Source organism: Dendrobium catenatum, unplaced genomic scaffold (genome assembly GCF_001605985.2).
Source record: "Dendrobium catenatum unplaced genomic scaffold, ASM160598v2 fragScaff_scaffold_621, whole genome shotgun sequence".
NCBI classification, from domain to species: Eukaryota; Viridiplantae; Streptophyta; class Magnoliopsida; order Asparagales; family Orchidaceae; genus Dendrobium; species Dendrobium catenatum.
The window spans coordinates 13,301,614-13,324,493 of NW_021319083.1; the positions used below are offsets into that span (position 1 = coordinate 13,301,614).

General features: G+C 34.4%; 1 protein-coding gene and 1 non-coding gene across 2 annotated transcripts; both read left to right on the forward strand.

The window, feature by feature from the left end:
* Positions 1-635: 635 nt before the first annotated feature.
* LOC114579748 lies at positions 636-742 on the forward strand. Its single transcript, XR_003700915.1, has one exon. It is a non-coding gene; the product is annotated as a small nucleolar RNA R71 (small nucleolar RNA).
* Positions 743-13,384: 12,642 nt separating this feature from the next.
* LOC110115122 (uncharacterized mitochondrial protein AtMg00810-like) lies at positions 13,385-13,933 on the forward strand. Its single transcript, XM_020848259.2, has 2 exons — positions 13,385-13,687; positions 13,856-13,933. The coding sequence occupies exons 1-2, from the start codon at positions 13,385-13,387 to the stop codon at positions 13,931-13,933; spliced, it is 381 nt and encodes a 126-aa protein (XP_020703918.2).
* Positions 13,934-22,880: the final 8,947 nt, after the last annotated feature.

Here is a 22,880-nt window from a genome sequence, read left to right on the forward strand (position 1 = left end):
CATTTAATTTTCATAACTATGGCATGGTGAAATTTTGTGGAAGAAAACTTGCTTAAGATTTTGTTATAAAATTTCAAAAACAACAAAAAAATTAGAACTCTTGTTTAGGGTTAATTTTATTAAGAAAAAGATTTTTATAATTCACCCCCCCTCTTGTCATTTAGTAATTTCAACTAGTGGTATTAGTGCAATACTCAGAGGGTGCCTCCGGGTAGTGGATGTAGGTCGTGTTTGACCAAACCACTATAAATCTTGTGTCTTTTTATTTTTCTCTTTCTTTTTTACTTTATTGTTCTAGTTTTAATCTGTGGTTGAAAAATCTTTTTCAAAAACTTTCATTAAAAATTTTATTATTTTTAAAATATAAAGAGGGAAAATTTTTAAATTACCAATTCGCCCCCTCTTGGTTAGCTGCTGCGACATAAGCTTAGGTCTAATATCCTAATTCATATTAAATAAGTTTCAACAGCCCTATCAATAGAACACTGAAAAATATAGTTGTCATTTCCTTTATTAGTTCATAGGCTTCTTCAAATGGCTTAGATTTTAATGATCCTCCAACTATAGCATCAATTATAGCTCTATAAGATCCTAGTACTCCATTATAAAATATTTGAATCATAAACCAATTAGGTAAAGTATGGTGAGGGCATTTTCTAAGCATTTTCTTAAATCCTTCCAAACTCTCCAAAATGAATTATCCTTCAAACTAGGAAAAAGAAGTAATGACATTTCTAAGTTTAATAAAATATTTATGAGCCAACACATTCTAAGTAGTTATAGAGCTTGGGTTACTTAAACTCAATGAATGTTTTTCGATATATTATCTACCGGTATTATAACCGATGGATAATCTGCTAGAAAGTTTGATGGAGCAAGCCCAATTTTGACCTCTCCGCCATCTTTTATCTCATTTCTTTCCCTCTTCTCGGTTTGATTTACTCGTGTTAGTGAGATTCCACAAATGCTACCGCTATTGTGACAATTCCTCACTAGCATTCACTGCAAAGCTTGCACATGTTTGCCGCCATTGGTTTCCTAAAGTCGATGCCTCCTTTTAACGCATTATTGCCACCCCATTCCATACGTGACCTTCCTCCACTAAGAGAATGTATCATGGCGTATGATTTTTGCTTTTGTTATGGATGTTCTCACTAGACATTTGTAAAAAAATTACCCATGGTGTATGCTTTTTTGCTTTTGTTATGGATTTTCTCACAAGACATTTGCAAGAGAATGTAGATAAGACATTTACAAGAGCATGCATCTTAGTGTATGCTTTTTGCTGATGTTATTCTTCTTGTTGATAATAGTAGAGAGGGAGTTGAAGGTAACCTTAAATTATGTAGGTCAACTTTAGAGTATAAAGGTTTTCACATAAGTAAATCTAAAACTTAATATATGAAGTGTAATTTTAGTAGTAATAGACCTATTGAGGGGGTTGTGACATTGGGCAATCACATAATGCTCTCCCACATTGTTTGATCCACTCGTGTTAGCAAGATGCCCTAAATGAGTACACATTATTTATATCTTTATCTATTTAAGGTGAAATATATGAGGATATTATTAGTAGAATTAAAGTTGGATGGTTGAATTGGAGGAATGCATTGGGCCTTCTTATATAATAGAAAAGTCCTCCTTAAACTTAAGGTAAAACTATATAAGATGTTAGTGAGACCTATAATGCTTTATAATTTAGAATATTTACCATTAAAAGATAAGCATAATATTAAGTTAAGTGTTGCAAAGATGACAATGCTCAGTTGGATGAGTAGTAGATTTACTCTTATCAAAAGTATACAAAATGAGCATACATGTGAGAAGGTTGAAGTAGCTCCAATATAAGATAAGGTTAGAGAGCATCACCTTGGATGGTTTAGTCACATAAAATGATGGTGTTCCGAGCAAGCTAAGACTCTTTGTATTTCCCTTGAACAGAGGCTGACAGATTTTTCAATGAGGGCTACATGTCAGAATATTATTATTGGACTTGTCATTGTGATTTTGAGCCACATTTGAATTCTCAATGTGGCCCGTTGACAAGTTTTAATATAGTTGAGGAATAAAACATCTGAATCTCTCTTGAGGTCTTAGTTCATGATGCAACTAGAGCACAATTTTAATAATATATAGATAGTCATCAAGTAAGAAGGCACCAAATTTTTATGATTTGTTACATGCTTCTCCAAAACTAATATGGAAGAGGCGCACCACTCACTCAGAGCTATCTATTGCTATTAAGATGTTAAGCATTAAGACATAATATAATATTTCCCGTGAATGTTTTAATCAATTAATTTGCCTACTTAAGAACACCACCCAACAGAAAACATAATTCCTATAAATGTTTATCAGACTAAGAAGTTTGTTTCAAAACTTAGTTTGACATACACAAAGATAGATTGTTATGTTAATGGATACATGTTTTTTCTTTAAAAATGATCAATCAGAGATTACATGTTGTTACTCAAATTGCACCAAGATTTAAATTAAAATATATCATGAAAAAAAAAATGAAAGAAGTATACATATGAGATGGCATAATGAACACATCTCACCAGAAGATTTTATTATATATTTGTCAGAAGTAGATGCCTAGAAACACTTTAATCATATACATCTCACCTTCACCATATAATCAAGATATGTAAGATTAAGTTATGCACATATGGTTTTACTTCATTTAATTAGTCTGCTTCACCTTACTGATATTGGCCCATTATACTCACCAAATTCAATCTTTCCCCAGAGTTATGTATGACTAGTCCTTATATATTTCTAATACTTATTATTCTAGGACCACATAATCCAAAAGCAAAGATAAAATGTATTCATACAATCATTAATTGATGAAATAAATTTATTATGGGATAAAGGAGTAAGCACATATGATATCTCCACCAAACAAAACTTCATTATGAGGGAAGCATTACTTTGGATAATTGGTGAGGTATGCTTTCAGGTTGGAATACTTCTAGTAAGTTAACTTGTCCATATTATATGGAATATACAAAGTCATTCACTTTAAATCATGGAAAAAGAATACTTGATTAGATGGTTATCACATGTTCTTACCAATTAGTCCTTCTTTCAGGCAAAATAAGGATGCTTTTATTAACATAAAGTGGTGATGTCACAGCATCCTCCTAAATTAACTAGTAAAGAAATATTTAAAAGAGTAAGATGCATGACCACAAGAGTGGATTCTCCAATATTAGCTGATTACAAATTGCCATGGTATGATGTCAACCACAATTGGACAAAAAAAAATATTTTATGGTCATATCTATATTAGAGGACAAACCTAATTAAACATAACTTGGATTTGATACATATATAAAAAAAATGTTTTTGATAACACATTAAATATAGTCATGAATATTAAAGATAAATTCAAAGACAACATAAAAGCATTGATGGACTTAAAAGAAAATTTATAAGAGGAAAGCATTAGAATTAAAGGATGGTGGAAATAAAAATTTTTCAAACCAAAAGCACCTTTCACCTTAACTTTAGAGCAGAGATGAGTAATTTGTGAATGAGTGAAAACTCTACTGGTGCCTAATGGATATTCTTTAAATATAGGTTGCTGTTTTGGCATAAGATCTATGAAATTATTGGGTTTGAAATGTTATGTCTATCATTTCTTTATGTAATATCTACTACCAACTTTCATTAATTATCTGCCAGATAAAATTTTAAAGCCCTTGATCAAGTTAAGTATCTTGTTTAAGGATTTATGCTCTTCAAAATAATATGCAAAGCACCGGATTCTTATGGAGCAGCATATCTCTTTTATTCTATGTAAACTTGAGAAGATATTTACTTTAGTTTTTTATACTCTATGGAGCATCTTCCCATGCATTTACTATATGGTGCTATAGTCGGTGGACCTATTCAGTATAAGTTGATGTATCATTTTGAGAGGTATTTAAATAAACTTAAGAAAATTGCTAAGAGTAAAGCATATCCTGAAGGCTCAATATGTAAAGCATATTTAATATATGAGAAAATTCAATTTTGTTCATATTACTTTGAAACATCATCATAATCAAGCTAGAGTATTGTACCGTATAATGTAGGTAAATTCTCAAATTTATCTATATTAAATAAAAGTGGTGAACCCGTAGGCACTAGCACCATGTGCTATTTAATTGATAAGAAGATGAGAATTGTCATATTATATATCTTGCTTAACTATGATGAAGTTGAGTCATATCTCGAGTAAGTATGACTTAGCTTCCTCATAAATTTGTTACACATAAATTCAATCTAAACCATAATATTTGTAGGACTTTTATTAATTGTTTGAATACATCAGAATGAGTAGAAGTCCAAAAAATAGTGGAAATATAATTCACTAATTAGTTAAAAAATACTGTACATATTTAGACTATTCATTTCAAGTAATATATTTGTAATTATTTAATAAATATTCTAATAATATACTTTATCAACTAACTAGGTGCACACTCAAGGCAGTGATTTGCAGTATCATGGGCTAGTTGATCTAGCTTTGGAACCAAATAGAGTAGGGAAATGTTATCCAATTTTTTTAGTTAATAAGTACAAATTCAAACAAAATTTTATTGTGAAGGTAGGTTGACAGAAAATTCTAATATATGTGTAAGAGGGAACACCCATATAGGCGATGATTCTGAGTACTACAGGGTATTATAAAGAATATTACAGTTGGAATATTCTAGTTATGTGAATAATGTATATCTACTCAATTGTGAGTGGTTTGATTCAGTATAGAATAGAGATACAAGAATACATCTTCTTTATGGTATAACAGAAGTTAAGCATGGTAGGAGATATTAAAAGTTTGACTCATTAATCATTGCAATTTAGACAAGCCAGGTCTATTTTTCTAAACATTTGAGTAGAGTACAACGCAAACAAGATTGACTCATAGTTATGAAGACAAAACCTAGTGGAGTTATTAAGAAAATCACATCAATATCACCAACACATCAAGAAGAATTTATTTTAAAATTAAAATATCTTGCTAATGATGTAGATGATCAAATTTCCATTATTGAGATTACGTTGTAGTTAGAGGAAGTAAATTTAAACATAGAGTAAAGTCATGAGGAATCGTATAGTGGTATAGATGTTTCATCATCTAAAAGTTAATCAATATAACATAAAAGAGTTTTTATAATTAATTATGAATAAAAAATCTATAGTAATAATATGATTTATTTAAATAATATGCCAATAGTTAATTTTTTATTTTTTTATTACTCTACTTCATTTATTTAGTTACTTTATATTTTTATATTAACTTTTTATTATAATTTCTGTTTGCTAATATTTCTTTTTTTTTATATAAATAGCTTCAAGTGATGAGCCTAAATGAGGAATAATAAAAAAAAAAAAATCAAAAGCACAATAAGAAGATGACTAGTGGCCCACCAAGTAGCTCTGTTCATATTAAGAGGATATCTTATTCTCAGCCTCACACTTAGAGTGAGCCTAGCTTTCCTTTACCTACTCCTACAATAAGAAACCTATAATTATACTTAACAGACCCCTACATTCCTTCTCCAGACGTCATGTAGAGTACTCCCTTCTATGCTTACTACCCACCCCACCCCAACCTTCATATGCTGGCCCTCTTACTTATCCATATCTATAATATGTCCCACTATACTATCCCCCACCACCACCTTAGCCCACTATAGGTAGACCTTCTACCACAACTGTAGTAGAGCAGTCGATAGATGGTCGAATGTTAATTAAACCTGATAGTGACATATACATACTAAAAAGATTATTAACATGCACCTAAAATTGAATAAATATTTTATCATCTAACATATGTTTTGCATGTTTTACCCGTCAAAATAATTAATGCATAAAATATAGAATATAATATGAAGAATGTATGAAGCTTATTGTGTTTCTCAGAAGAAAGTCCTGAAAGAAGTGCATGATATATGGTTTAGAGAGTTTGAGGTTAGTTATTATATAAATATATTTTTTATTATATCTTTTTTATATAAGCTAAAATTTATGTATATTCTATATTATATATTTTAAGATGTAGAAAGATTTTTATTGGCTGCCACAATAAAATGATAAAATTAGAAAGAGTTTTGAGAAGCATGGGTCAACTCGCGTGAGAACATATTTATAAGTATTAGAAAGTCAGGTGAGTGACCACTCCAGATTGGTGAGAGTTTATAAGTTGAGTTGAACAGTGCTTGGGGTAATTACCTAGAGTATAATAGTAGGAGGGACCAAAATAGATAGAATAGGGTTTTTAATATTGGGACATGGGTAGTTCCCTACATACTAGGGGTTTAGTTCCACATAATGAGTATACAAAATATTTGCTAAGGAATTTTAAAGTATTTTAATAATTTACTTTAATATTAATACTAATATATGTCTATCACAGAAAGAGAAGTTGGGTAGAGAACTAACCCATATTGAATTATATACTCATGCCCACAAGCTGCAGGAAGACAAGCAATGGGTTCATGAGCGAGCGAGGATAGCTTATATAAGTACATAAGTTCAATATTTTTGAAGTCATACCTAAATTGCTTAATTTTTTATTAAATTTTATAGTAGGAGAATACATGACTTTGAGAAAGCCAATCAACAGCAAATAAAGGTTCTTCTGGTGGAGATTATTTTGACTACCACACTTAGTCATAAGTGGTAAGAGGAATGCAGCACAACAGAGTTTCTGATTTAGGCTCGCAAGCTTATGCGGGTCAGACATTTGGTGACTCCAACTTCTAAGCAAGTATCTAGGAATCCTTATATAACCAACAGGTAGCTGCGCTTATATCCGAGCTAGAGTAGGTCAGGAAAGCACAAGCTAACTGCAAAAGCATATGCTGCAGCAAGTGCAGATTTAACAGGAGATGCAGATGCAACAAACTCAATTGTTAGATAAAGTGTAAAAAATGAGGGAGAAATTAAGTTGGAAGAGTTAAACTTCAGTAGAGGATGAGACTAATTAAGAGTAGATGATGTATATTTTATTTTAGATATTTATATTTATTTGTTTTTGGACATATGTAGTTAATTATTTTTTGGACATCGTTACTTATTTTTAATTGGATATTTGTTGATGATATTCTTTTTGTTTTTCTTCAAGTTTATATATTTATGTTCAATATTTGGTGAAGTTTCTCACTAAATGTGTATGTTTGAATGTATATAATTTTAAAACTTTTATATGCATGTTATTTTATAGAAATAAATTTCATATGTTGGGAGGTTCTTTTTTTTTTTGTGCTATAGGTTTCTGGCATATTTTCTGGCAGAAACTCTATCGGCCATATGATACAACAAGAATGAAATGCCATTTCTGGTGCACTTTTATACTAGAATTTATGGCATAAAATTTACCATTACTATCAGTCGACAGTAGTGTGGCAGATCGGTGCTTTATCCTTCAGTAATTTTTGAGTAAAGTGCATCAGGAATATCAATGGATTAAACACCAGAATGTGCTGAAGAAAGTTGAAATATTGGCCTCTTTTTTGTCGGAATTGTGCTAGAAACACCTTTGGAAATTTTTAAGGGGAAAAGTTTAGCTGGTTTACAATTTCCAATGTGTAAATTACCATTAGAAGAGTTTTCTTCCGAGATTTTCAAGAAAATGGAATTTTCCAGTGGATTTCTATTGTTACTGGCTGATTTGGTCTACTGATAGTGGGACATTTTCGTGTAATGAATATTGCACAAACTTTTTAAAAAAATGGCTAAATAAAAATTGTGATCTTTATGGGAGTTCTTCTAAGCTAATAGTTTTGAACCATTTGAATAATGGCTACTTTTAATTAAAATTATTAGCTTATATTGTAGGTATATTAATGCTCTGATGAATTTTATCTACTAAAGGATTTACATAATCTTTAAGAGGTTTAGAATGATTTTGCTCTGACTCAGGTTAAATCATATCCAAAATACTTTTTGTTATTTAAATTTTATAAAGAGTTCTCTTAATTTCACCATTAAAAAAAAAGTTTCTATCTTTGGATATAAGGCATGCAACCAAAAATATACAATTATTAATTAAAGCAAATAAAAGTAATTGAAGTAATAAGGTCTAACTATGCAATTAATTTAATAACATAGTTAAAATTTATAAGAAATTAAATAATTCCCCGACAATGGCACTAAAAACTTAATGGGGGCTGTAGAGTCTACTTTTGAAGTATAAAAATATTTAGTGCTCTACCTCCCCTGAACAATGCTTAGATTATCTTTGATATATAAAAATAATGAGCCTAACCTAATATTTGCAATTAAGTATATGTGCTAAATCAAGTAATAAAGAGTTAGAGTAAAGTGTCAAACCCATGATAAACAATATTTAAATGAATTATTTTGGATTGATGAAGGTAAATTGCATATCTTTCATAATGAATTTCTTATTTATAATGTGATTCAAAGTATATACATCAGTACATATCTATTAATCTTGTAAGGGTGAAAACGATATATACTAACCTTTTATTGTTACAAATAATGTATCTCCTAGCAAGACATGGAAGAAAAGGTAACCAAACTTTTTTTTATTGAAATCATAAAGAACGAAAATACAATAGAATGATATCACTAGGAAAGATCAATGTATCTCCTCTACAATCCTTCTTCATTAATGTGTCAATCGAGTTGCTCAAACAAACACTACCTAAATAATCGAATAATTGTATCTAGTACTTCTATAGTCTCCCTTAGAATTGACTCTAAGAGAGATCTTAACAAGTACTTTGAAAAGTACAAGTGTACAAGTGACTGGACTCTTTTACAAACATAACACAATGACTATTTATAGAAAAATATAAATTAGGCAATTAGCACTGTGATGCTTGAATAATTAATGTCACAGCACTCATAAATTGTACTAACTCCACTATGCTAATGATTTTGACACTACAGGAAAAACGCTGAAAACCGGCGGTTTTTTTCGGCGGTTAGTGTAAAATTACCGGCGGTTTTTTACGTTACCGGCGGTCTAACGGCGGTTAGAGTCCGACGGCGTAACCGCCGGTATAGGCCATTTTTCCTGTAGTGTGATTCACTGTAGTGCTTGCTGATGTGGCTTAGTTGCTTAGTGAACAGGTGTGTCTCTTCCCTGGTAGATTGTGTCCTTTGAAAGTTACAACTGCTATGCCACAATGTTACTGACATTTAAGTGTTATGGTGCCATAGTAGCAATTTTGATGCCAAGGCGTGATAGGTGGTGATGACGCGACATTTGAAGATAGTAAGCATGGCACTGCCAAGCTCACCATTTTGAAGCTACGGAGCTGTGAAATAAAGAAGTCTTTGCAGCCATGTTAGTTTTGTGGCGCTCCGGCGGTCTCCTTGATGGCACTGCAGCATTGATTCATCACACATCACGGTGCCGAATGATAATTAGAATTTTGTGCCCTTTTTGTATTTTTCCTACAAAACACAACTAAAATAATAAATTTTTACTAAAAATATAACACATAAAATAATACTTTATTTACACTTATCAGTTAGCTTCCATGCATAAGGGCTCTTTCAACTTGCATTAAAAAATGAGTTTTATATATTGTATGTCTAATATATTTTATTAACACATTCCTTAATCATCATAGGGTATCACATCATTTGAAGCTAAGGACAAAAGCTAGGACAAATATTTCGATTGGGCAATATCAATATTTTTTCCACTTCTTTATTTTCATGGTACAAATTGTAATCTTTCTCACTATACTCTTTAATCTATATGTATGATGAATCTTTATAGAAACGCTAAGATAATAATCTCTCTCTCTATAGTCATGAATACTCTGGCATGCAACATATATAGAATCAAAATATTTCGGTTTGGCAACCGAGAATAAGAACCTATTTAGTAAAGTTTTTTCTTTAAAGAATGTAGTGATATTCATGACATTATCCAACTTAAACTCTTGGGGCAACTTTGAAGCTCCGCCTGCTCCCAGATGACAGGTGTATCGTTTGTTTTAAATATGCCCATCATGATTAAATCCGGTGGTAGGTGTTTTTAATAGAATTTTTAAAATATAAATTTATGAGAGGAATCATAGCTTTGGTTTTGTTTGCTGAATCAATCCCATAATCAACGAGCAACACTGTCGACGGTACAGTAAGCTCTCTGCAAGTAGCTGGTTTTTCTAAATTTATATGATGTCATGTAATATATCTGCAGTACAACTTAATTGTATCTCTAAGAAAAAATAGTATTTCGTGCATAAATTTTCCAGGTGGTCTTTCGTTTTGCTGCCAGAGAAAAGCACATGTAGTGTATTCGCCAAGCAGCACATTTTTTTCGCATTCTTTAGTCTCGTTTCTCCTCCAGGTCATATAGATAACGAAAGCTTGTAATAATGTTTAGCTAGTTAGGTTTAGCAACCAAACAAGTTAGGTAAAGCTTTTGACTAGCAAATATGATGGGACTACTTGAGGTTTACTGGCCCTGAACGAAAATGACGAAATGAGAAAGAACGGAATAGCAAGAAGAAAAAGTTGCAATGAAATAATAGGATAAAGGAACAAAATGTGTTTCGTTCATTTTCGATTTTGCGCCGACTGTTAATTGCCCTTGGAACAGTTTAGTCTAGCTCCAGGATTTATGCAATTTACTAAAGAAAGTTTGGAAAACGAAATTTTTTTAGGAGGGACCTCAAAATTTTTTAATTTCTTCTTAGATAATCCAAATATTTTAAAGCTCATACAGAAATTTTTTTTAATGAAGACTTTTTAACACAATTTTTTTACAAAGATAAGGATAAAAAGTTATATTGTAGCTATATTAAGATGGAAGTAACTGAGGATGCTTTGAAGTTTATTGGAAGTGCCGTAAATTAGGCCTGCCTTGTTTCAGCAAAATGATGAGCGCTGTCAATGAATTTCGTCACAAGTTGAAAGTCTTTATCATAGGTGTTCCATAACATTACAGCACCGGTAAGATGATCATTTCCAAGAGGGCATATTGTCACAATTTTAATATTCTCTCAAGGTCTAATTTATCCTTCTTAATTAATACTTTAAAAACTCTATATAACCCGTTATGATAACAGCTTTTTTTTTTTTTTCTTTTTGTTATTTGCTTGTATTACTAGAGGAAACAAAGGCATCGCTGCATAAAATGAGGCATTTGTAACAAATTTTAGCTTCAAAAAGAAGCTAGTAAGAGTTTCTAAACTCTTGGTAAACCGTTACATTTGTTTTCCACTTCAAAGTTTTTTCTCAACAGTTACCAACCGTTGCACAAAAAGTTTCTGTTGCAAGAGCTATCATTTGCAGCCTCTGGCACACTCGCCTCGGTCATCTGCCTATCCGAGTTCTTTCGCAACTTCAGTAACATATTCCCAATCTTGCCAATATCAAAACTTTATGTAGTTCTTGTAATATGGCTAAAAGCCATAAACTACCATTTAATAAATGTAATACGAATTCTCACGCATTTTCTTTTAATTCATTCTGATGTTTGGGGTCCGGCCCTGCAACAGTCCGTAAACGGTTACTCCTATTATGCAATTTTTATAGATGATTTCACTCGATTCACATGGCTATACCTCGTGCACTCCAAGGACGAAACCTTCTCTAAATTCACTCAATTCTGCTCCTTTGTGCAAAATCAATTTAACAAAACCCCCAAAATTTTCAAATCCGACGGTGGAGGCTAGTTCACTAGTAATCAATTCAAATCTTTCATACAATTTCACGTTATCACACACCACATCAGCTGCCCACTCACACCCTAGCAAAATGGTTTCGCTGAACAAAAGCACCGACACCTTCTTGAACTTACTCGAACCCTTCTTCTGGACTCCCATCTTCCCCAAAAATTTTGGGTTGAGGCTGTCTCCACAGCCAAATTTAATTAATCGACTACCGTCCAAAGCCATATCTCAACAAATTCCTTATCATCGGCTTCATGGCAACCAACCAACCTATACTCATCTTCACACCTTTGGATGCATGTGCTTCCAATGGCTCGCCCGTACCTCTTCGACAAGTTATCCCCTCATTCCCAACCATGCATTTTCCTAGGATACTCTTCCCAACACAAAGGATATAGATGCCTCAATCCCGTCTCCAACAAGATTCAAATCTCCCAGCATGTCACCTTTCAAGAACAAACCTTTCCTTACAATAAGCCTTCTACTCCTTCACCTACACCCGTCATTTCTCTCTCCCCTCTTCTTTTAACCCCCACCTCAGCTACCCATTCTATCCCTCATTTAAACCCAACACCAATGCCTACCACTACATCTTCAACTCAGCTTCAGCTCGATACCTCTACCTTTGTGATTCTAACTCCTTCCTTGTCATCTGTGACTGTACAACCTGTACAACCTGCTCAACCCACACACCACATGCAGACCCGTGCCAAATACGACATTCTCAAACCTAAACAAATCTTCAACCTAGGTGCTACCATGTCCAATCTCTCCACACCGACCAGCTTCTTGCAAGCCTCCAAATCACAACATTGGCGCACCGCAATGTCAAACAAATTTCTCGCACTTCAAAGACAACGGACATGTTCCCTTGTTCCCAAGCCCACGAACGAACCAATTCTCAGTTGCAAGTGGACTTACAAAACAAAACTTCTACCTAAAGGCCAAATAGATCACTACAAAGCACGATTGGTTGCTTAGGACTTCAATCAAACACTAGGCATAAACTATACAGAAAACTTTAGCCCCGTGGCTAAAATGCCTACCATTCGCATTCTCTCAACTCTCGCACATCATCGTCAATAGCTGGTCCTCAACTCGATGTCTCGAACGCCTTTCTCAATGGTGACTTTCAAGACACAATGAACATGTGCCAACATTCAGTTTTCATCGATTCGCAACATACTAATCATGTCTGCAAACTTCACAAATCACTTTACTATCTCAAACAGGCTCCTCGCCAATGATTTCAGAAACTCACAAATTTCCTTTAACAATTTGAAATTGAGTTTAGCTGTTCTGATTCCTCTCTCCTTATTTTTAAATGCAATCATATACAACTTTACTTTCTCATTTACGTGGACGATATCTTACTTACAGGAAATGATCAAGAGACACTCAAATCTATTCTCCAACAACTGTAGTCACATTTCACTCTCATGCAACTCAGTAATGTCTCATTATTTCTTGGCATCCATGTTCTCATAACTTCCACAGGCTACTTCCTCAACCAATGCCACTACGCCCTTTAGCTGCTACAAAATTCGGGACTAGCTAATTGTATCTCCGCCCCTACCCCAACTTCTCTGAAATCTTCTACAACACCTGAAGCAGATCAACCTTATCATGATCCGCACTCGTATCACAAGCTCACCGGATCCCTTTAGTACCTATCCATAAGTCATCCAGACATAGCCTTTGCTATGAATCACATTTGCCAACACATGCATGCTCCAACTATTGATCAATATCAAGCTCTAAAAAGATTACTTCGGTACATCAAAGGCACCCTAAACTTTGGGCTACCCATCAATCTCGGCAATCTGCAGCTCCGAGCATACGCCGATGCCGATTGGGCATCGAATGATCTAGATCGAAAATCTGTCTCAGGCTTCTGCACCTTTCTTGCCAACACTCTAATCTATTGGTCCGTAAACAAGCAAGCCACCGTCGCCAAGTCCTCCACCGAAGCAGAATATCGTTCTCTCTCAGCTGCGACCTCCGACGTGCTGTGGGTTCATCACCTGGTAGAAGAATTCCAAATCACTCAAACCTCTCCAACCACACTACACTGCGACAACACCTCGGCTATCGCCATAGAAGAAAACTAAATGTTTCACGCCATGACCAAACACATCGAAATTGATTACCATTTCATCTGTCAACATATTGCCTCTGGATCTGTCACATTACAGCACATCAGCTCCACCGATCAAATTGAGGACATCCTTACAAAGCCGCTGGTCGCTTCGAAGACCTCCATAGCAAACTAACCATTCAAATCCTGAATGATCAATTTGAGGGGGCCTCTTAAGACGTCTGCCACATCACTATGGTCTTCTTGTAATTATTCTAGCCTCTTACATTTCCCTATATCTATTTATACTCTTATTACATCACAACTTTACATATAATAAAGAAATCCTTTCCCTTTCTATGTTTTGCCTGCTGCTCCTACCTTTTTTTCGAAATTTTTTTTTTGGGGAAATTTGGGCAAAGCCCGTATATTAATCAGCAGAGGTTACATGTAAAAATAAAGATCTAAAGCCTCAAATAAAAAGAGGCTGGCTTGGAGAAGCCCAAAAAAATAAAAATTACATTCTTTGAATTTGACATCTTGAGTACAACAAAAAGACAAAACAGCAATAAGAGCTGAGAGAACAAAAAGATCGGATCCCACAATGATGCCTGGACTCAGAAAAGTAGCTTGAGTGTCGAGAACCCCCTGTTTCCCCAAAGGCCGTCCACGGGGAGCTTGCATTTGGGTGCATCATAGTCCAAGGCAATACCCGTAGGCAAATCTAATCGGAATATAGCATCATCCACGAAGGATACAGAAGAAATATCATAAAAGTTCCAACAGTTAACCTGAATTTTTCCAATTAGTAACTTTCTCAAAGACCGCCCTTTTAATAGCCAATACAGTGGAAATGTGATTATGAGAGGAAGATCCTAATCTTCTATCAGTACGTTCCCTCCAAATGAAATAAATGGAACTACAAGCTATGAGGAGGTTAAAATTTTTTTCAGCCCTGGAATGATAAAAGGAAGTCTCTATCCAATCAAGCGGTTGAAGCATGGTTTGTCTGAGCAAAAAACCACAAGCTGTAGGCATGAAGTAGGTGATAACAGAGAAAGAATATGGACACTCAAAAAATAAGTGAGAGGTAAATTCTGGAGCCGAGTGACATAAACCACAAGTAGAAGGGACAGAGATGTTTCTTTTTAGAAGCTCATAAGCAGTTTTCAAACCACCCACCACAGCCATCCATGTATAAACCGAAAATCTTAATACAGATTTTTTATGCCATATCAATTTTGCCCAAGAAAACGTAGCATCCAGAGAGTAGAAACCAGCAATATACTCCCTAAATAGGCCAGCCGCCTTATTGTCCCATACTAAGCAAGGAATAGAAATATCATGGATACTGATATTAGAAATGTAATTCTTTAAAGTAGTAGGGAGGGACTCTGCGAGAGTCCATTCATTACCAGATATAAAGTCTTTGAAAGGAGTATCCGCTCAAGTAATGTTCAAAAAACAAAAACCTTCAAGAATATCATAGAGTAAGGCATGATTACACCAATGATCCCATTACAGCGAAATGGTGGCAAAAGCAGAAATTCTAAATTTAAAGAAGGATTTAGAAGACTAGGAAGTAACACATATTGCCTTCCAAAATTTAGAGTCCCTATAGAAAGGGGGACACCAAGTAGACTTATATCTATAAATAAGCCAAGTGGATAAAATACTAGAGCAGTTATACATTCTCTCAATAATAGAGCAATTAAATGCAAACTGCAAACAGTTCATAGAAGGAATACCCAAACCACCGCATGCCTTGGGTTTACATATTCTGTCCCAAGAAATCATATGGATCTTTTTCCTGCCATCCAACTCACCAGTAAGAAGAAACTTAGAGGAGATCTTCTTAAAGAATTTCAAAATCGTTTTGGGTATAATGGATCCCCTAATCCAATAGGCAATAGAGTTAATCATGGTGAATTTAAAAAATTGTAACCTGCCAGCAAAAGAAAGAAGATTTGCACTCCAACCAGACATTTTTTTTGTAATAGAATCCATCAAAGGCATGAAATCAACAATCTTCAAAACATTAAAAGATAGCGGGATACCCAAGTAGATAATTTTATCACTAATATTATGGATACCTAAAGCCTCACAAATAGTATTCTAGTTTCTCAAGCACTTGGGAAACATAATAGAACTCTTATCCAAATTGATATGCAAACCCGAGGCATTAGCAAAGTTTATGAGAATTTTAGACAAAATGTGACAATTATTAATACTACCTTCACCAAAAACCAAAACATCATCAGCATAGAGTAGATGAGAGATGCTAAAACCATCCATAGAGAAGCCTTTAAAACCACTTTCGTCCAACAAAGTGGAAAATGCATCCATAACCAGATAGAAGAGAGGAGGGCTGAAAGAGAAACCTTGCCTCAAACCTGCCGTAGAGGGAAAAAATCCCTCCAAAGCCTCATTAAGAATGATAAAGAATTTAACATCATAAATGCAAGATTTAATCCAACTTATAAATTGTTGAAGGAAGTCTTTCTGCATAAGCCTTGCAATTAAAAAATCTCTAGAAACTATATCAAAAGCCTTCCGAATGTCAAGTTTAGCACAAAAGATATTAGTGCCACTTCTATTACTATAGTCGATGATTTCTTTTGCTAATAGGATATTATCGGTAGACATTCTGGATTTAATAAATCCAGCTTGATTGGCTTTCACAATAATAGGAATGATAGGAGCAAGTCTATTAGCTAAAATCTTAGCTATACATTTATAAAGAACATTACACATAGCAATAGGTCTAAAGTCAGAAATAGTAAAAAGCATGCTTATGTTTAGGAATAAGAGAAAGTGGAGTGGATTTTACCCCTCTCGGCATGTAACCTTTGGTAAAGAAAGAGCTAACAACTTTAATGAGCAAAGGACCTATAATATACCATCCAAATCTATAAACGTGAAAATTGAATCCATCCGGACCAGGGGAGAAAGTAGGAGAGCCAGTAAACACAGCTTTCTTAATCTCATCAATGGTAACCGATGCAGAAAGAGAATAGATGAGGTGATCAGGAATATATGATCCTAAAGGAAAAATTGACATATCCACCAAGAGGGGTGGAACCAGATTGTAAAGATCTTGAAAGTATTGGATGACACTTTGAACCCCAACAGAAGTAGGATAAATAGAAGTAGAATGGGCAAGATGCCCCACCACTTGATTCTTGAATTTTCTACTCCTGATTTTAGCATAAAGGAATTTTAAATCATCTTCACCTTGCTTTAGCCAGTTCACTTTAGCCCTTTGAATAGTCGAGTCAGCCATCAAGTTAGAATAATCAGAGATTCTAGATTTAATATCTTTGAGGGAAGCATTAAGAGATGGATTATAAGGATCCTCATGAAGTTTGTCCATCCAATACATTTGTGACTTCTGAAGCTCCTCCAATTAAGAAGTAATAGAGGTAGAATTTACCCAGGAATTATTATGAATGCTGCCTTTTAACAACTTGAGATTATCACAAAAAGAGTTAATAGGATTACCAGAATGAGGTTTAGAAAATACTTCAAGAAGTAGAGCCCAGTAGCAATCCATTTTAGTCCAAAAATTCTTAAAAAGGAATCTATGATTAGCATGCTTTAACAATCCAGAATGCAAAATAATTGGACTATGATCAGAGCAAGAAGGACTTTGAAAAGAGAAATAAGAGTTAGGAAAAGCAGAGCACCAAGTTTCATTAACCAAAGCCCTATCAAGCTTAATATGTATGGGAGATTCTAAATGTTGATTATACTAGGTAAATTTACAACCAGTAGAAGGGAGATCATTTAACCCATTAGAAAAAATCATAGTATTAAGATCAAAAAGGTTCCTGGAAGTCAGAGGAGAGCCACCTAATTTTTCATAAGTGAACCGGCAACAGTTGTAGTCACCCATCAGAATCCAGGGGACATCTTTGTGAGTAGCAGATTGCATAATAAGCTCCCAAAGAGCAAGATATTCAACACTATTATTAGAGGCATAGATGATGGAAAAATGAAACTTAACAAAGCCACCAATAGAGATCATACCCGAAATAAGTTGAGGAGTGACGATAGTAGGCTGAAAGTGAATCTTGTTAGAGTTCCATTTCAACCAAATATATCCAGAAGAGGAAAGAGAAAAGTTGTTGCAACTACTTTTAAAGTTGAAAATAGTATGAGTTGATTCGAAGAAGGGATATTGAAGAGAGGAAAGAAGAATCCTATTCTCTAAAATATAGAGCATATCTAGACTAAATGATGCCACCAAACTTTTACAGCAAAGAACTTTATCAGGGCGGTTAAATCCCCTGATATTCCAAATAGCTATATTAGGCAAAATCATCATGGACTGGGATGAGGAGGAGGCTTTTACCCTACTTCCCCCTATGCGGTTTTTTGGGTGAGATGGAGCTAGAAGCCTGACTAGACTTCCCTTTAGAGTTCTTACTATCATCAGACTTATTATCAACGATCAAATTATCAGACGAGGAATGAGAGTCCTCCTGCTGTTGTAAAATTTCAAATCTATTCAGAGAGATAACCCCAGCAGGTGGCATAGGGGCCTGAATTTGGATTTGAGCAATATCATTACCATCCATGCTAGGGGAATTTAGATTTGGTATGTTTGTAGAGTTAGGGAGATCAGCACTCAAAACAGAGTCAGACTGAATAGGGTCTATAGCAGGTCTATTTTTTGTAGGCGGAGGGGAGTGCTTTTGGTAAAGAAGCTGCATACCCAAGCTGTTGGGATGAGAAATTGTATGCAAAGGTTCCGAAAGGGTGGTAGGAAAATCCCGCACCTGGACAAAAATATTTTGAGGAGGTGGCTTTTCCAGAATTTCAGCAGGGGGTTTACAATTTTTTGGAGGACTTCTACCTCTCTTGTTTAAATCGGTGGAGACAGCAACAGAAGGATTCTCATTTCCTTTAATAGAAGATTCTGGCTTAGTCGGACATGAAGCAGAGTAATGAACTAAAGAATTACAATACAAGCAAGGTATTGGCCGCAATTCAACTGAACTTTTAAACTTACCACATCCCCATCAAGAGACACAGTGATTTCGTCACGATAAGTAGATTCACTATCAACAAGCACACAGATTCTTGCATAAGTCAATCGAGTCCTTTGTGTAGTCAGATTATCAGTTGCAATGGGCACTCCGACTTTACTTACGATTCTCGATATGCCTTTTGAGTTCCAGCAAGCAAGAGGTAGAACATGGATTTTTATCCTGATCGGGATGGATGAGAAATTTTCTTTCTTAGGCTTGAACTTGGGGTGCCATTTTTTAATGATAAACGGCTTACCTAAGAGGAACCAAACACCTTTAGCCCAGACCATGTCGTAGTCTTCAGAACAAGAGAAACGTAGAAGGAAGAAACCATCACTGAGGGAAAGCAGTTGCAGCGAGCCTTTGAGAGCCTAGGTTTTCTTCATAGCACCAAGCAGCGCCTCATAAAAAGGACGTCGCCCTATAGAGTAGCCAACTAAGCTAAGACTCCATGATTCAGCTCCTTTAGCCAATTTATCACCAGAAAAAGGAATGATCTATGGCTCAGATGGATGAAAGGAGAAGTAGAGATCTGAAGGAGAAGGCTCGGAAGGAGCAAAAAAATGTTACCAAAGACGCTGCGGGGAGGAAAGAGACCCTCCAGATGAAGAAGGAAGAGGTGGAAACTCCGAAGAAGGAGGAGGAGATGTTATTAAAAAAGGAGAAAAACCTCCGGCAGAGCCGGAGGAGGAGAGGAGAAGAAGGGAGCAAAACGGCGGGAAGCTGAGAGGGAAAATTTCTTCCTCCTCTCGGTTCTCGCTACTACCTTTTCGTACATATTACAGCACTCTAAAATGCAAAAAATTATAGGAATAGCAATGGCTAATATTACAGCGATGGCTCCTTATTTTTGGGTTTCTATGGTCCTGCAATATGTATAGAATTGCAAAAGTGTAAACCAGTTTTAAAATACAATGATATTAATATTAAAATATTTTTATGGGCTTGGAATATAGTTTTTTATTCTTGAATCAAAGAGTTTAATTCTCTCTTGATGCTAAAATAAAATGAAGTTTATACAACATATTGACAAAAAAGTTTGAATATAGTAAAATTTTTAAAAAGCTTTGGAATTTAATCCATACGCGACGCATGCAAGTGGGGGGCACGAGCATTGGTTTGTATTAAAAAATTTTAAACTTATATGGAATCATTTACAGCAACACTGATGTGAAATTTTTATTTATATTTTGAAACCAAATATTGTAAGAACAATAACCCAAAAAAATTTAAGACAAATTAATGAAGGAAGAAAAATATTTATTTTTATTTTATTTTTTTATCAAAATAATAAAAGCAAACCATTATTATTGTAGATATACTCGTATTCCACAATAACATTTTTAAAATATTCTCCACTCTAAGGTGTGATGTAATCCTACACAAAAAGGAAGACTCAATAAATAAATAAAAAATTTATCATTTTGACACAAAAAATTTACTTTCTAAGTTTTCTTTAATCTCTGACTCTATGTTTTCATTTTTGCAATTATGGGCTCAATTAACTCCTCTTTCTAATGTTGACTCTTGTGTATTAGCTATTTCTTTAAGTCAAAATTGTTAGTCCAAAAATCCACATACATAACTATATTTTATAATATTATATCAAATAAATTTTGTAAGCATCAAAATCCTAATGAACACACCAGACTCAAATGCTCTAACAATCTTCCACTTTTTTATAATGATAGTTAAACATAAATTTTGAAAAAAACTTTTAATAAAAAATTTCATTATTAAACTAAATCTTCTACCCATTACCCCTCGCCTTATGCCTCCTGAAAACATAATATGTCAGAGAAAATAAATTGTAAGAAATCATAATAAAAGGAAAATGAAATGCAATTATATTTTTTAAATATTTATTTAAAGAAAAATCACACAAAGTTACAACAAAAACAAGTGAAAGAAAAGAAAATACAATAGCAACCAAAAAAAAAAAAATCAACAACTAAAATTTTCGCCTCCTTTTGACATTACAAAAAGAAAGGAGCAAATAAAAACATAAAATGTACAACAAATAAAAGCAATAACATTTTAAATAACACTCTATATATCCAGAAAGTCTCTTATTATGAGCTAGTCTCTAGTATGTCTAATTTCCTAGAAAAAAAATTTCTACAAGAGTAATTGATTTGTGTATTATTATATGCTAGGGCGTCCCCTGGAAGCGACGCGCTGTATGGCCTGAATACAGTGACAAGTGTGCAAGGGCCGCTGCACCGGCGCCCGGCATCATTATATCAATCTAATTACTATGTAACATCTATGGTTTTATGTGTTTCTTATGTGTGTTTATCTGAAGGCTGCATTTAGTTTTAATGTAGTGAACCTTGCAAATTTTTTTAATATATTGTAAACTTTATTTTTCTCTATAGATTATGTGAGCAATATTGGTCAAAAATTGCATTATTAAACTTCTATTATAATCTACTCATGTATATGTTTTATAATGATTTTTAATAAATCAGCAAGGAAAAACCCTTATTTCCTAAATTTTTTAATAAGGGTGGAAAGAACAATGTTTATTGTAATAGGTACCTTCCTCTACTTTGCATCTATTGCTATAGTGTAACGCCTAAAAAAATTAAGTAAAAATTCAGTAATATTTTTTACTGATTTTTTTGCTTATTGATCCTGGACTAGGAGCTAGTCTCTAGTATGTCTAATTTCCAAGAAAAAAAATTTCAACAAAAAATTGCAATTTTCAAGTTTAAGATACCTGAGAAAATAATTAGATGGTGCAGGAAATAAACTTTCAGAATTGACCAAACTAAATTCCTATTCTTGTCTCAGGATTAAATTTAATCACAATAGCCTGGTAACATAATAGAAGTAGGTGGGATTTCATTGGGATTAATCCCAGAGCAATTTTTTTTAGTCAGTTTCTTCCTTGAAAGCTACTATTTGGTGTATACAAATGGCCGAAGGTTCAACATTTATGCTTAACTGACAATTCTTTGCCGAATGGACGTGAAAACTATTTGACAACGGACAACCTAGTGGAATGGCCATCTATCAGTTTAGCGAAGCAGCACGTCGCAGTTCTTGAAGAATCGTCACCGATTTCCAGCTGATCCTCCTTTCCTGCAAGAAAAACGAACACCAGCACCTGACGGAAGGTCAGGATACAGAATTCAAAAACAAGGGAAATTATTTACCCGCGCAAATCAACTATCCTTTATTCATTATCTTTTAGCCATTTTATAGTCACATGTTGGCACAGTGACGGCTACATAGAAGAAGGCTATACAGGGGAAAGTAGGATTAACAGAACAAAAACAAATGCAGTTTTCTGAAGTTTATTATAACACCAGGATACAGAAGTATTTAGTTAGCTCTGGCGTCAGGATTCCATGTTTCACAGCTCCGGCGTCAGTCCACCGGGGTAGGTGGAACTTCAGGTTCATAGTAGGGCGATAAGTCGGCGACATTGAAAGTTGCTGATACATTGTATTCGCCTGGTAAATCAATCTGGTAGGCGTTATCACTGATCTTTTTAACAATGCGGAAGGGAAATCGATCCCGTCGCAAACGTATCCATACTCGATCTCCTTCATTGAACCTAACGTATTTTCGTGTCTTGTTAGCAGCCTTTTGACATTTCTGATTGTGTTTGGTAATCAGATCTTGTACCTCTTGATGAAGCTTTTTAATCTCTTTGCTTCGTTGTTCTCCTTCTTTGCTGTATTGTTGTTTCTGAATCTGGGGAATCAAATCAAAGGGAGAAGTGGGATTCACACCGTAAACTATATGAAAAGGACTGTGTCCAGTCGCTTGATTCACTGATCTGTTAAATGCAAATTCGATTTGTGGCAAGATGAGGTCCCACTGTTTCAAGTTCTTCCCCACGAAACATCGGAGTAAACTACTGAGGCTTCTATTAACAGTCTCTGTTTGACCGTCAGTTTGAGGATGCGCAGTAGAGCTGAACTGAAGTTTGGTTCCAAGCTTACCCCATAAAGTTTTCCAAAAATGACTTAGGAATTTAACATCTCGATCAGATGTTATAGTCTTAGGAATGCCGTGTAAGCGCACTATCTCTTTGAAATACAGATCGGCTATGTGAGTGGCATCCAAAGTTTTATTGTAAGGCACAAAATGTGCCAT

What these genes read in the sequence shown, in the direction of transcription:
- LOC110115122 (XM_020848259.2), top strand. Translation starts at nt 13,385, where the DNA reads ATGCATGCTCCAACTATTGATCAATATCAAGCTCTAAAAAGATTACTT. An exon ending in TGCTGTGGGTTCATCACCTG is followed by an intron (nt 13,688 to 13,855) that starts GTAGAAGAATTC and finishes GTCACATTACAG; the next exon opens with CACATCAGCTCCACCGATCA.